Source organism: Hemitrygon akajei, chromosome 22, assembly GCF_048418815.1.
Source record: "Hemitrygon akajei chromosome 22, sHemAka1.3, whole genome shotgun sequence".
Classification (NCBI taxonomy): Eukaryota; Metazoa; Chordata; class Chondrichthyes; order Myliobatiformes; family Dasyatidae; genus Hemitrygon; species Hemitrygon akajei.
Genome location: NC_133145.1, coordinates 62,510,558 through 62,526,115, shown reverse-complemented (window position 1 = coordinate 62,526,115; position 15,558 = coordinate 62,510,558). Strand labels below are relative to the sequence as shown.

Below are 15,558 nucleotides of genomic sequence, written 5' to 3'. Positions count from 1 at the left end.
CTACCGTAGGGAAAAACAAATTTTATGACTTAAGTGGACGATGGTAAACCCGATTCTGATATGGGTCTCCTCTGTGGACTGAGAGTGAGAAGGGGGCAGGGAGAGGGGAGGGAGCGGGAAGCACCAGAGACACATTCTGTAATGATCAATAAACCAATTGTTTGGAATCCATTGACCTTGCCTGGTGTCTCAGGGCTGGATGTGTCTGCACATGTGCCACCACAGCCCCGGCACTCCTTTTCTGCTACTTGTTCCACACCCCTCCCACGGCACTCTACACTTGCCATTCCCAAATCCTTTGCTTTTGCCAGATTTACAAGCTTGCTCTCTGCTCCTCATTGACAAGTACAGTACTGTGGAATAGTCTTGGGCACCCTAGCTATAGCAGGAATTCAGCAGGTCAGGCAGCATCTACAGAGGGGAATAAACAGTCGATGTCTCAGGCTGAGACCCTTCATGATGAAACGTCGACTGTTTACTCTCCTCCATGGATGCCAAGCATGCCGCATGTGCATTTCCAATAGCGATCACGGTTTAACCTCAAGGACCATGAATAAAAAACAGTAAGAAAAAACTGAAGAAACGCAGGGGTCAAGCAGCATCTGTGGAAGAAAAGGAATCAATGGAGACCCTACATCAAAACAGTACTTCTTGCTGGAGACCTTTCACTAGGAAAGGGCGAAAACAAGATTTAAGCTAAAGAGGGTGAAGAAAGCAAATTGGAATGCCCACACTAGGCAGGAGACCAGGAGACCAAGGCAGACTGAAAGAACAAGTTGTAGTGAAAGCAGATTAATTGTGGTTGAGTTGTTTGAATGAAAAGATGCAGATAAAAAAGAGGTGAGAGTAATAGAACGCCAATGGATATACCTCATTAGGAATTTGAGGAGATTTGCTACGTAACCAAAGACTAACAAATTTCTACAGCAATACCGTGGAGAACATTCGGACTGGTTGCATCATCATCTGATATGGAGATGCCACCATGGACACTAGCCTCGCCAGCATCAAGGACATCCGAAAATAAAGGGGACTCAGAAAGGCAGCATCCATCATGAAGGACTCTCACCAATCAGGACATCCCCTCTTCTCATTATTACCATCAGGGAGGAGGTACAGGAGTCTGAAGACATACACTCAACATTTGAGGAACAGCTTCTTCTGCTCCACCATCAGACTTCTGAACGACCTATGAACCCAAGCACACTACCTCACCATTTTGCACTTTATTTATGCATCTGCTGATTGTAATGTTTATGTATTGCAGTGTCCTGCCTCTGTAAAACAACAGACTTTATGAATGTCAGTGTTAATAAAGCCAATTCTGACCCAGCTTCTACACACCACATGTGCCCGAGGCATCTGCTCGCACGTTTCTGTCACAGTACATAATTTAGGATGTGTGAAACCAGCGCTGAGGGAAGCAGTTCACTCACTCCCTACGCAGTTCACCTCATCTCATGAACAAAATTACATCACCCCAGATTTCCTCACGCAACCAGTCACTGGTGAAGGAGATGATATCCAACAGATCTACTTTTTGGTGACGCCTCTCTGACTTCTGAATTCACTTGTGCGGCCTGCGCGTTACAAACACTTTACCGAAAGAGGGGGAAGTGGTAATTGTCCATTAACATCATGTTGAGGTGGTACAACCACAAGGCACAGCTTCTCACTCATTACTCCCCTTTCATATCAGATTCAGATGGAGATTGGGGAGTAGGCTCTTTCCAAATTACAAATATAATTGTAATGAAATGAACAATCTTGTGTATCCAACAGCAAAACACGCTGAACTGTTTTCATTTTCTGTGTACTGGTTGTTACGGTTGGGTTAATACTCATAGAAAATAGAACACTAGAGCACAGTACAGGCCTTTCAGCCTATGATGTTGTGCTAAACCTTTAACCTACTCTGTTCAATCTAACCCTTCCCTCCTATGTAGCCCTCTATTTTTCTATCATCCATGTGCCCATTCAAGAGATTCCTAATGTATCTGCCTCTACCACCACCCCTGGCCATGCACCCACTGTCACAATCATCATCATGTGCCATATCGTATGACGTGGGCGATCATGGTCTTCCATCTGTCTTTAACCTGAGAAGTTCTAACAAACTCTTCAAAATTTTTACCTGTCCATCACTTGATGGACAGTGAGTGAGTGGACCAGTGGAGGAGTGGAGATTTGAGGCTTTGACTCGAGAGGCTTCGACGAGAAGAGGCTGAGGACGAGCTTCACTCCAAGTGAGGTAAGGCCGGGTAAGTTCCTTTCAAAAGAGAAAGTTTCAAAAGTTGAGGCAAGTATTGGGTAGGTCATGGCAGCTGAGATCGGCCCTGTGGTTTGTTCATCCTGCAGCATGTGGGAAATCAGGGATACTTCCAGTGTCCCTGACGACTATGTGTGCAGGAAGTGTGTCCAACTGCAGCTTCTGGCAGACCGCATTGAGCGTCTGGAGCTGCGGTTGGATTCATACTGGAGCATCCGCGATGCTGAGAAAGTCGTGAATAGCACGTTCAGTGGGTTGGCCACACCGCAGGTAAAGGCTACACAGGCAGAAAGGGAAGGGGTGGCCACTAGACAGCGTAGCAGTAGGCAGGTAGTGTAGGAGTCCCCTGAGATCATCTCCCTCCTAAACAGATATACTGTTTTGGATCCTGTTGGGGGAGATGTCTCATCAGGGAAAGGCAGCAGCAGCCGAGTTCATTGCACCATGGGTGGCTCTGCGGCACAGGAGGGAAGGAAAAGGAGTGGGAGAGATATAGTGATAGGGGATTCGATTGTAAGGGGAATAGATAGGCGTTTCTGCGGCCGCAAACGAGACTCCAGGATGGTATGTTGCCTCCCTGGTGCAAGGGTCAAGGATGTCTCTGAGCGGCTGCAGGACATTCTGGAATGGGAGGGTGAACAGCCAGTGGTCGTGGTGCACATAGTACCAACGATATAGATGAAAAACGGGATGAGGTCCTACAAGGTGAATTTAGGGAGTTAGGAGATAAACTAAAAAGTAGGACCACAAAGGTAATAATCTCTGGATTACTACCAGTGCCACGTGCTAGTCAGTGTAGAAATAGGAGGATATTTCAGATGAATACGTGGCTTGAAAAATGGTGCAAGGGGGAGGGAATCAAATTACTGGGGCTTTGGAACCAGTTCTGGGGAAGGTGGGACCGGTATAAACAGGACGGTCTGCACCTGGGCTGGACTGGAACAATGTCCTAGGGGGAGCGTTTGCTACTGCTGTTCAGGAGGCTTTAAACTAATGTGGCAGGGGGATGGGAACAAGTGCAGAGAGACAGAGGGGTGTAAAATGAGGGTAGAAGCAAAAAGTAGTAAGGTGAAAAGTAAAAGTGGCAGGCAGGCAAATCCAGGGCAAAAAGCAAAAAGGGCCACTTTTCAACATAATTGTATAAGGGCTAAGAGTGTTGTAAAAACAAGCCTAAAGGCTTTGTGTGTCAATGTGAGGAGCATTCGTAACAAGGTGGATGAATGTGCAGATAGTTATTAATGAATATGATGTAGTTGGGATCACAGAGACATGGCTCCAGGGTGACCAAGGATGGGAGCTCAACATCCAGGGATATTCAATATTCAGGAGGGATAGACAGGAAAGAAAAGGAGGTGGGGTAGCATTGCTGGTTAGAGAGGAGATTAACGCAATATAAAGGAAGGACATTAGCCTGGAGGATGTGGAATCGATATGGGTAGAGCTGCATAACACTAAGGGGCAGAAAACGCTGGTGGGAGTTGTGTACAGGCCACCTAACAGTAGTAGTGAGGTTGGGAATGGCATTAAACAGTTAATTAGAAATGCGTGCAATAAAGGAACAGTAGTTATAATGGGTGACTTCAATCTACATATCGATTGGGTGAACCAAATTGGTAAGGGTGCTGAGGAAGAGGATTTCTTGGAATGTATGCGGGATGGTTTTCTGAACCAACATGTTGAGGAACCAACTAGAGAGCAGGCCATTCTAGATTGGGTATTGAGCAATGAGGAAGGGTCAGTTAGCAATCTTGTCGTGCGAGGCCCCTTGGGTAAGAGTGACCATAATATGGTGGAATTCTTCATTAAGATGGAGAGTGACATAGTTAATTCAGAAACAAAGGTTCTGAACTTAAAGAAGAGTAACTTTGAAGGTATGAGATGTGAATTAGCTAAGATAGACTGGCAAATGATACTTAAAGGGTTGACGGTGGATATGCAATGGCAAGCATTTAAAGATCGCATGGATGAACTACAACAATTGTTCATCCCAGTTTGGCAAAAGAATAAACCAGGGAAGGTAGTGCACCCGTGGCTGACAAGGGAAATTAGGGATAGTATCAAGTCCAAAGAAGAAACATATAAATTAGCAAAAAAAAGCGGCACACCTGAGGACTGGGAGAAATTCAGAGACCAGCAGAGGAGGACAAAGGGCTTAATTAGGAAAGGGAAAAAAGATTATGAGAGAAAGCTGGCAGGGAACATAAAAACTGACTGTAAAAGCTTTTATAGATTTGTGAAAAGAAAAAGATTGGTCAAGACAAATGTAGGTCCTTTACAGTCAGAAACAGGTGAATTGATCATAGGGAACAAAGACATGGCAGACCAATTGAATAACTACTTTGGTTCTGTCTTCACTAAGGAGGACATAAATAATCTTCCGGAAATAGTAAGGGACCGAGGGTCTAGTGAGATGGAGGAACTGAGGGAAATACATGTTAGTAGGGAAGTGGTGTTAGGTAAATTGAGGGGATTAAAGGCAGATAAATCCCTAGGGCCAGATGGTCTGCATCCTAGAGTGCTTAAGGAAGTAGCCCAAGAAATAGTGGATGCACTAGTGATAATTTTTCAAAACTCCTTAGATTCTGGATTAGTTCCTGAGGATTGGAGGGTGGCTAATGTAACCCCACTTTTTAAAAAAGGAGGGAGAGAGAAACTGGGGAATTATAGACCAGTTAGCCTGACATCGGTGGTGGGGAAAATGCTAGAGTTGGTTATCAGAGATGTGATAACAGCACATTTGGAAAGAGGTGAAATCATCGGACAAAGTCAGCATGGATTTGTGAAAGAAAAATCATGTCTGACGAATCTTATAGAATTTTTTGAAGATGTAACTAGTAGAGTGGATAGGGGAGAACCAGTGGATGTGGTATATTTAGATTTTCAAAAGGCTTTTAACAAGGTCCCACAACAGGAAATTAGTGTGCAAACTTAAAGCACACGGTATTGGGGTTATGGTATTGATGTGGATAGAGAATTGGTTGGCAGACAGGAAGCAAAGAGTGGGAGTAAACGGGACCTTTTCAGAATGGCAGGCAGTGACTAGTGGGGTACCGCACGGCTCAGTGCTGGGACCCCAGTTGTTTACGAAATATATTAATGATTTAGACGAAGGAATTAAATGCAGCATCTCCAAGTTTGCGGATGACACGAAGCTGGGCAGCAGTGTTAGCTGTAAGGAGGATGCTAAGAGGATGAAGGGTGACTTGGATAGGTTAGGTGAGTGGGCAAATTCATGGCAGATGCAATTTAATGTGGATAAATGTGAGGTTATCTACTTTAGTTGCAAGAACAGGGAAACAGATTATTATCTGAATGGTGGCTGATTAGGAAAAGGGGAGATGCAACGAGACCTGGGTGTCATTGTACACCAGTCATTGAAGGTGGGCATGCAGGTACAGCAGGTGGTGAAAAAGGCAAATGATATGTTGGCATTCATAGCAAAAGGATTTGAGTACAGGAGCAGGGAGGTTCTACTGCTATTGTACAAGACCTTGGTGAGACCGCACCTAGAATATTGTGTGCAGTTTTGGTCCCCTAATCTGAGGAAAGACATTCTTGCCATAGAAGGAGTACAGAGAAGGTTCACCAGATTGATTCCTGGGATGGCAGGACTTTCATATGAAGAAAGACTGGATCGACTAGGCTTATACTCACTGGAATTTAGAAGATTGAGGGGGGATCTTATTGAAAATTCTAAAGGGATTGGACAGGCTAGATGCAGGAAGATTGTTTCCGATGTTGGGGAAGTCCAGAACAAGGGGTCACAGTTTAAGGATAAAGGGGAAGCCTTTTAGGACCGAGATGAGGAAAAACTTCTTCACACAGAGAGTGGTGAATCTGTGGAATTCTCTGCCACATGAAACAGTTGAGGCCGGTTCATTGGCTATATTTAAGAGGAAGTTAGATATGGCCCTTGTGGCTAAAGGGATCAGGGGGTATGGAGAGAAAGCAGGTACAGGGTTCTGAGTTGGATGATCAGCCATGATCATACTGAATGGTGGTGCAGGCTCGAAGGGCCGAAGGGCCTACTCCTGCACCTATTTTCTATGTTTCTATGTTTGATGTAACTCATGTCATGACCCAATGACAGTGATTTTTTCTTCCATCAATTTTTCCCATCACTGTAAGATGTTTGAGCTTTTCTTTAATATGTCCCAGAAATTCCAGCTGCCATTTCTGATTGATGATATCAGATCTCTTCCTATTCCAGCTTTTCGCAATACTTCCTCATCTGTCCTTCCACGACATCTTCATCATTCTCAAAACCTACTGATCTGCAGTTTTAAGTCTTCCCTCACTTAGCTTTGACATTGTCCAACACGTGTTTCCATATGTCAATGTGGAATGAACGTAGCACAAGACCGAGTTTCTTATCCACAGAAATTAAATTATTCTTTAGTATCTTGTTCAAAAATGCTCGAACATGCTGTTAGCAATTTCAATCCTCCTAATTTCAACGTCAGCCCTACCATCACATGTTATTGTGCTCCCCAAGTAATTGAACTTCACTACCTCATGATAGCTGAAAGAGTAACACAAGAGCAAATATGAAACATGGTCACATTTTACATGAAAGAGTATGAAATGCAGCAGCAAATACTTGCATAGCTATTCCCCACACAAAAAGAGATAATGACCAGAGAAACACTTTTTTTAATTGGGTCTTTAACATGGGCCCTTGCCTTAACATTACACTTCCAAAACTCCCTTAGTACTACAGGACTCTGTCAGCCCACACCTGGAGCACGACAAGCCCAATCTCCAGACTAGTACAAGGATGCCATGGAGCTGCAGCTGATGCAGTGGCAGAATACCAGAGCAACTGTCAGAGTAATTTACACCTACGTTACAACTGTGCAAGTGATGGTGCTCCCCACACTCAATGAACACTAGCAGCATGAAGTGCAGCTGCCAATCTCCTGCCCTGTCAGGAGGAGCTGGTTCAGATTTACAGAACAGTTCCCACACAGCATTATAGAAATCAGTATACTGCAGACTGTACCTGGGAAGTTGTCATACAACATGAATAATGCTTTGCCACAATTACTTTCTGTTAAATGACATTGAACAGGATCTAGCTTTCGTTAAATCCAAGTGATCATCTTGCTTGTAAACTTCAATGCAAGGAAACAGTTTAAAGCTAACACCATACATCAGATTTCTGAACAGACCGTGAACCCAAGGTCACTACCACTCTTTTTGAATGACTTACTTTTATCTATTTCTTATTGTAACTAAGTGATTTTTATGTATTACACTGCACAAAACAAATTTCATGACACGTTAGTGATAAAAAACCTGCTTCTGACCTGCATCTCAATTCCTGCAACAAGCCAAAAACAAAAGACAGGAGACAATGTTGTTAAAGAACCACTGTACAGTTTGGGAACTATTACCTAGCACCTATATAGTAGACACTATTCATCCATTTTCAGATGGAAGTGGTGCCCAACACGCATCGTAAAGGTTCAGCAATGATGAGCCAATGAACAACAGAATAGCAGCCTCACCATCCTTCCCTGGAAGAAATGGACCCTGTGAGCCTCTGTAGACTCTACTACCCCTTCAATCACCACTCAGTGAGAGCTGGAGGAGAGGGAACAGGAAATGGAGGCGATGAACAGCCAGGAAATGATATGGAGATGAAAAGAGGTCAAAGGCTTGTCATGAGAGAAAAGAGGATGCCAGGTAAATTATTCAGCAATTCAAAAACTGTTATTTTCATGCTAAAACTAAAACATTGTTAAACAAAAAAAGTCGAAGGAGCTTTGCTTTTTTTGTTCTGAAAGTAATAGGCAACTTACCCATGGGAGTGCCATGCTTCTCATTCAGTGGCTCTGAGAGATGTTTAACTCGCAACTCGTGATCATGACCTGCTCAGACGTTAATTAGCAGAAACAGAAGGAGTTGATCCAGAAAGGACGGACTATGGGCACATATGGAAATTCTCGAAGAAAACCCTCCCATCAGTCGTCAGGCTTTAGGAAGGAGTGCAATCCAACAAGATACTGATTAATCTTTTAATTCAAATTTTATATAGCATTTCATTTTGGACTTTCTTTTTAAGGAAAATTCAGAATGTAATTTGTACAAGGCTTGGTCCGAGATCCCAAATTCAGATCAGGGAGGCAGCTGAAAGATATCCAAATCTCATTGCAACCCTATTATAACTTACATCTTCCTCATTACCCCAAGTTACCAAGTTGATGTGGATCAGGGAGCAACAGTAAGTGGACCAAGAGACACAACTTATCAGCCACTTTAACAAATTCCCATTATGAATGATCATTGGAAATTCACCACATAAACTCATCTCACTGAGAACAGCTGCCTACCATGGATACAAGGCGTCCATTTGAAGAGATGCAAGATTTGTTAATATATCAAACCCCTACAAATGCAAACTTACAAAGTTGCTAGAAGTGTACTAGATATTTTAGTCTAACATATTCAAAAGATAATTGGCAGGTCAGCTTCTTTGAACTATGCTCCTAAACTGTGAAATTCAATACCTAAAACTATAAAGGATGCAAGCTCAGTTGACAATTTTAAACACCAGCTCAAAAACCATTTACGTAACCTTGCTTTTAACTAACATCTTTATCTTTTATTTGCGTTTTTATTTTTTATTTTATTTTTCATATTTACACTTTTATCCCAAAGTAAAGCACTTTGAGCTACATCATCTGTATGAAAACTGTTCTATAAATAAAGTAGTTATTATTATTACAAAAATAAATGCATTCAGAAATAATTAGCTGTAGAATCCTCTGTGCCATGTGTTACAAATCCTCCCACGGATCTAGAATTCTGTTACTAGTTACATACAATTTACCAGTTCTGCCCTGGAACCTACTCTATCATTCTAGAACACCCTCTCATCACTGCCACTGACATATCTGGCCCAGGCTTTGAATCCCATCTGCTAACTGTGGTCAAGAATCCTTTCCATTTGATATATTCTTTCTCATTCACAACAAGCTTGTTAACTAATCATCTCATACCCTCTCCTCTTTAGAACATGAAACAGTACAGGTTCTTCAACCCATGATGTGACGCTGGCATTCTAACTTACTCTAACACTAATCTAACCCTCCCTCTCTCATAGCCCTCCATTTTTCTTTCATCTATGTGCCTATCGAAGAGTTTCTTAAATGTCCCAATGTATCTGGCAGGACGTTCCACGCACGTACCACTCCCCATGAAAAAAAGCTGCCTCAGTCATCACTAATACCCCAGAAAATTATGTCCCTTCATATTAGCCATTTCCACCCTGGGAGAAAAAATATCTGGCTGTCCACTTTATACCTTTTATCATTTTGTACACCTCGATCAAGTCACCTCTCATCCTCCTTCACTCCAAAGAGAAAAGCACTGGCTCACTCAACCTGACCTCATCAGACATGTTCTCCAATCCAGGTAGCATCCTGGTAGATCTCCTCTGCTGCTTCCACCTCCTTCCTTTCTCAGTCCACACCAACTCTACAAACAACCACTGGGCTTAGACCAAGCCAGGAACTGTCCGAAATTATTCTCAGTAGATGCTTGCAAGATTGAAACTCCGATCCAAAGTTCCAGAGGCAGAGATTGGATACAGTGTGTGGAAAGTGCTCGAGTTAGAATTGCTAGGAAGCAGCAGTTGTGTTAATGAAGAGCAAGGCAGAAAGAAGCATGTCCAGGGTCAAGGAAATGATTACCTTCACTGGGAGTGAGATTAGAAACACCCTTTTTGCCATCCAGCCCATGCTGAGAATATTGTTTCAGAAGGTTCTGAGCCTTACGAATTGTGCCTGTTACCACGGTGATGCAGAAAAGACAAGACCTCGGCAAATCAGTGAGAAAGACCAGATCCCTGCCACCAACACCACACTACGACCAGAGCAATTGCTAGTAAACTCTGACACCAAGACAGATGTTAAAGCAAAACAAAAAAAGCTACTTAAAACAGACATCACAAAAACTTAAGAACAGAGTAAATCATTAAAAGATTAGATCAGTGTTTAACAATCTTAAAATGTAACATTCCATTTAAAATAAATTTCTACCAATACAATTCATAAACCTTTGACTACAACTAAATAATATTTCTAATCACTTGTTGGCTGCATGTTCGGAACCCGCCAATTCCTCCTCACGCAGACTTTTTGTCCAATTACAAGAAAACTTTGGAGAAACATCAAAAACATTGCATACGTCTTCCAGATCTTCAACATCCAGCAGCACGACTTACAAACTTGTGTTTACAAATGCCAGAAGTTCCCTTTAATGTCACAAAAAAATGTTCTATATTCTAAAACTGTACACTCAAATTTAATACAGCACTAATTTAAATCATTAGTCGGAGAATTAAGACAAGGTACTAACAGAATCCAATCAGCATCTGCAGATGAAGACTGACTTTGGATGGAGAGCTGATCTGTCTAAATAGCTCTAGTCAGCGCCATACCTGTCCAGTTTGTAGAGTTAAAAATTTAACTTTCACACTGCCGCCACTAGCCTAACTGTTTGCATTATTCATTACACTCAGCAGGATGGAGTAGGTCATCTATTCCTGTTATCTTTCATGTTGTCATCTCTGCGGTGGTGTACTGGAAAATGGTATTAACATAGGTGATACCGACAGGCCCAATAAACAGATTAGGAAGGCTGGCTCTGTTATAGGAGACAAACTGGACACACTGAAGGCTGTGATAGAACAATGGACCCTCTGGAAAATGCTGGCAATTCTGGACAAAGTCTCTCACCCTCTGCATGCCACCTTGGCTGAATAGAGGAGCACTTCTAGTATTAGACTAAGATAACTGCGCTGCTCCAAAGAGCGCGATACGAGGTCATTCTTACCCTCGGCCATTAGGCTCTATAATGAGTCAACCTATAGCGGGAGAAATGATGACTTCTCTTGTTAGACTGCTTAAGATAACATAGTTTCTATTTATTTGTTTTACTTCTCTTCTAATATAGTATATCTGTGCACTTGTAATGCTACTGTGATACCGTAATTTCTCTAGGGATCAATAAAGTATCTAGTGCTGGCACTTCCATCATCTTCGACAACACCACCAGATATTAACAATCCTTCAGATGACAGGAAATTCCAAATCTGTAAAACTCCACTGACAAGTGGCGATAAATCAAATTAAAATATGAAAGTCCCCACAGTGATTGACCAGGGTTAAAATGATGTGTGAGGTGTAAGTCACTCAGATCCAAGGGCCATCTGGCCACTTGTATGCCTCTCCCTTGGTCTTGGATGAGGATCTAACATACAAAAATGAGACAAAGCAATTTTTTTTTAAACCATCTCTAAAGCAACCTATTAATATCACAAACTGCCCACTGCAATCTCGCCCACCTATCTGTGGTAAAACATGGCCAAAATAATCCCAAACTGCAAAAATTTTTAATTTCTCCAAAGTTTTCAGACATCTTTAGAGTTTTATTGACACCGAATCACCCAAGATTAGTCAGCACAAACACTAGAGATTATGCAGCAAAACTTTGCATTAGGCAAAAGCTTCCAGTGAGACAAACAGAAATACTTTTCTCCTGCAGTAGAGTTTAACATGTGCCACAGGCAGTGGACACAGGCAAAGACTGGCAAGGCTTAAAGGGCACATACAAGCGTGGTTTACCTGGGATGAAGACTGCAATTCATCAACATGAAGAAAATTGAGAAAAAATAAAGTTAGTAGTGATCAAAAAGAATATTTTTTAATATCCTCCAAAGCATGCCCTCCCAAAAAAATCCTCAGTAATTAATGTTTTTGACCTTTGGAAAGAATTGCTTAAAAGCGTCCCAAAGCTGACTTGGCTGAAGTGAAAGGAAGGTGAGGGGTAATGGAAACAGAAAACCAGGAATAATTAAAACAACAGCAAGGTACAAACCTGGTCTCTTGATGGCCTTTTTACTGGGGGTATCCTTCCTTTTGTTCTGCATGGCAGGAGAGTACAGGATACCAGAGGATGAGCTGTTCTTGCGGAAATGTTCCTTCAGGCCTTTGATCGAACGATCCAGCTGGTTGGAACGGATTTGGTAATACACATTCATAAAATCTGCAAGGAAGAGGGGTGCAAGTCAGCAAACTGAAATCCACAGGTCATTATTTGTTTCCTTTTCCTGAAGGAATAGCTGAGAATTGCAGTTAGGATCTCCTGCATCAATTTATATTGAAACAGGAAAACCTGTTTCTGAAAAATAAAATTCATATGCAACTGACAATTACCTTCCTCGTTAGAATTACAAATGCACAACAAATTATTTAAAACTGAACTTTAGATTTCTACTATACTAGATCACTGTCTGATTCTCATAAAGAGAGGCACCCAACACTGCCTCAGATGGCATCTAATTAACACCAGACTCTTCTCTCATTTCCACAGCAGACTGCAGCATCCTCCCAAGGGTTTACAAAAGTTAGAACATAGAACAATACGAGGGAGATCGCGTGTGCATCCCTTCCTGGAGTGTTCATGTACAGCACAATAACAGACCCTTTGGCATGCCAACCCTTTAACCCCCAAAATCAATTTAACCTTTCCCTCCCACATATCCCTCCATTTTTCTATCATCCATGTGGAAATCTAGGAATTTCTTAAATAAAATGCATTAGGGATATTTATTTACTGAGATACAGCACAGAATAGCCCTTCCAACACTTCGAGCTCTGCTGTCCAGCAATCCTCCAATTTAATCTAGCCTAATCACTGAATAATTTACCAATTAAACTACCAACTGGTAGGTCTTTGGACTGCGCAAGGGAACTACAGCACCAGAATATCTGCCTGTAACACCAACCCTGGCAGGGCATTCCATGCACCCACTGTTCTTACGCTTTCTGTATGAAAACCTAGTTCTGACTCCCCTCTATACTCTCCTCCAATTTAATTGCCTTAAAATTATGTCCTCTTGTTTCAGCCATTTCCACCATGGGAAAATGACTCTGATTGTCCACTCTATCTATACCTCATCATTTTATACAGCTATCATAGAAAGAACTATTAGCTTTATTTCTAACACATACATCAAAATACATAATGAAATACAGCATTTGTGTCAAATCAAATCAATGAGGATTATGCTGGGCGGCCCACAACTCACCAACCTGACTGTATGCCTTTTGAATGTGGGAGGACACCACAGCACCCAGTGGAAACCAATGCAGTCGGGGGAGAACATACAAACCTTACGGACGGCAATGAGAATCAAGCCCCAATGTTACCGCCGGGCTATTGTGTCGCTATCTACGTCACCAATATAATTAAAAGCGGCTCTGCCTCGAATATCCACACAACCAATGGACTTGCTTTGAGGGAGAGGGAATAGGAAGGGAAATGGTAAACAGAGAGAAAAAAAACACGGCATAGCAGGAAAAGCACTAATGAGAAAGATTCCCCAACAGAGCAGGAATCTGACATGTGAAAACAAGTATTTCAACAAGCACAAAAGAATATTTGTACCCACGGCTCTGCAAGGACACTTCAGCATCAAACTTCAGCATGCAAAAGTACTGTACATCGTCAACTATAAAACACTGGTGTTCCAGAAGTTTTTTTTTAGAAAGGGGATACAGTACAGAACAGGCCCTTCTAGACCTTTGAGACACACCTCCCAGCAACCCGATTTAGCCCTAGGCTAACCATGGGCCAATTTACAATGACCAATAACCTGCTAACCCGTACTGTGGGAGAAAACACACACATTCCACACACAGGGAGGATGTACAAACTCCTTACAGAGGCATTAATAGGCAAAAGATTATACAAGCTAAGAGCCTATGATACATCAAGGGTTAAAAGTAATTGTCCAGTAGTTAGTGTCACCATAGAATGCTTCATTTGCATCCTTATCTTGACTCTGTATGCCAAATGGCTCTGGCCCACTGCTGTGCATCTGGGTTAACTGCACACTGTCTGTAAACTATCCCTGGCTGGACATTACCTTAACCCTTGCCTTGCCACAACTTACACACCCAAAACGTTGACTGTTCATTTGCGTCAGTAGATGCTGTATGACCCGCTGTGTTCCTACACCATTTTATGTGTTTTCCCAGATTTCCAGCATCCGCACTCTCTCTTGTCATTGGGTTTCCACCACTAAACTTTTTATTCAGAATATAGTTGAATTAAATTTTTTGAGATGAATTCGTATCTCCAGATCATTAGTTCAGTTCTCTGGATTCCAAATAGAATTTTAATCACAAGAATTTCACACCATTTGAATGTTTGACAATAACCAAGTTAAAAGTAAAAGCAAAGCAAACAATTAGGCAGTGCGTGATGTTCACTCAATTGCATGGCAGTGTAGCAGTTAACGTAATGCTTTAAAGTGCCAGTGAATGGAAAAAAAAATCCAGGTTCAATTCCCACTGCTTTCTGTAAGGAGTTTCCCTGTTCTCCCTCCTGCATTCCAAAGAGGTACAGGTTCAGGTTAGTAAGTTGCTACTAATTGTGCCTTACTATGTTGTCGCTGAAAGCACAGCGACAGTTGCGGGCTGCCCCCGGAACATTCTCGAACCGTGTTGCTCTTTGACACAAACGACACATTTCACTGTATGTTCTGCTGTACATGTGACAAATCAAGCAAATCATTTTAAAGGACTGTACCAGAGGACAAGCTTACCCAGGCTCCTCCCACAATCCACCAACCACATTGAAACACAGATCAAATCCTGCAAAATGTTCTCGGGGAGATGCTCCAGGGGCACTTCATCTGTTGTCTCAATTTCTTCATCGGCAGCGATCAGGTCCAGGATGACAACGGGTGGCACTGGCTTGCTGTTGCGAGTTAGGAGGTTTCTGAACTCCGATTCCAAAGACTCCTTGCCTTTTTCAAAGAGGAATTTCTGTGACAAAACAATCCAGAGTTATTATTCTTTGAAGAAACAAAGCAGTTTTGGCACAGAGCTCAAGGGCCAAAGGGAATGTTTCCGAGGGATTGAGACTATTGGATCCCTGCTAGCTCTCTGCATGCTTTATCCCATTCCCACTGACTCCCGTTACTTAATTGCACACAGGAGTTGGGATGTTATGTCGAAGTTGCTGAGGCCGAATCAGGAGTAACGTGTGAAATTCTGGTCACCTACCTACAGGAAAGACATAAATAAGATTGAAAGAGTACAGAGAAAATTTACAAGGACTTGAGTTATAGGGGAAGGTTGAATAGACTAGAACCTTACTCCCTGGTGCATAGGAGAATGAGGGGGGATTGGATATAAAATTATGAGTATAGATAGGGTAAATGCCAAAGGTCATTGGTGAATCAAAGGTTGAATTGGCAGATCTCTGACCCT

The 15,558-nt window shown here is 42.3% G+C and overlaps 1 protein-coding gene across 8 annotated transcripts in view; it reads right to left on the bottom strand.

The window, feature by feature from the left end:
- exoc7 (exocyst complex component 7) overlaps positions 1-15,558 on the bottom strand; it is a 46,264-nt gene that overhangs the window by 19,948 nt on the left and 10,758 nt on the right. For 2 of the 8 annotated variants that reach the window (XM_073026456.1, XM_073026458.1), the window contains exons 5-8: positions 14,889-15,111; positions 12,155-12,322; positions 11,902-11,913; positions 9,967-10,059 (exon numbers count right to left, since the gene is read on the bottom strand). In XM_073026456.1, coding sequence (XP_072882557.1) covers positions 9,967-10,059; positions 11,902-11,913; positions 12,155-12,322; positions 14,889-15,111 — 496 coding nt within the window. Of the gene's footprint in view, positions 1-8,073; positions 8,143-9,966; positions 10,060-11,901; positions 11,914-12,154; positions 12,323-14,888; positions 15,112-15,558 lie in introns of all 8 variants that reach the window. The other 6 variants (XM_073026457.1, XM_073026459.1, XM_073026461.1 and 3 more) reach the window with 4 other exon arrangements.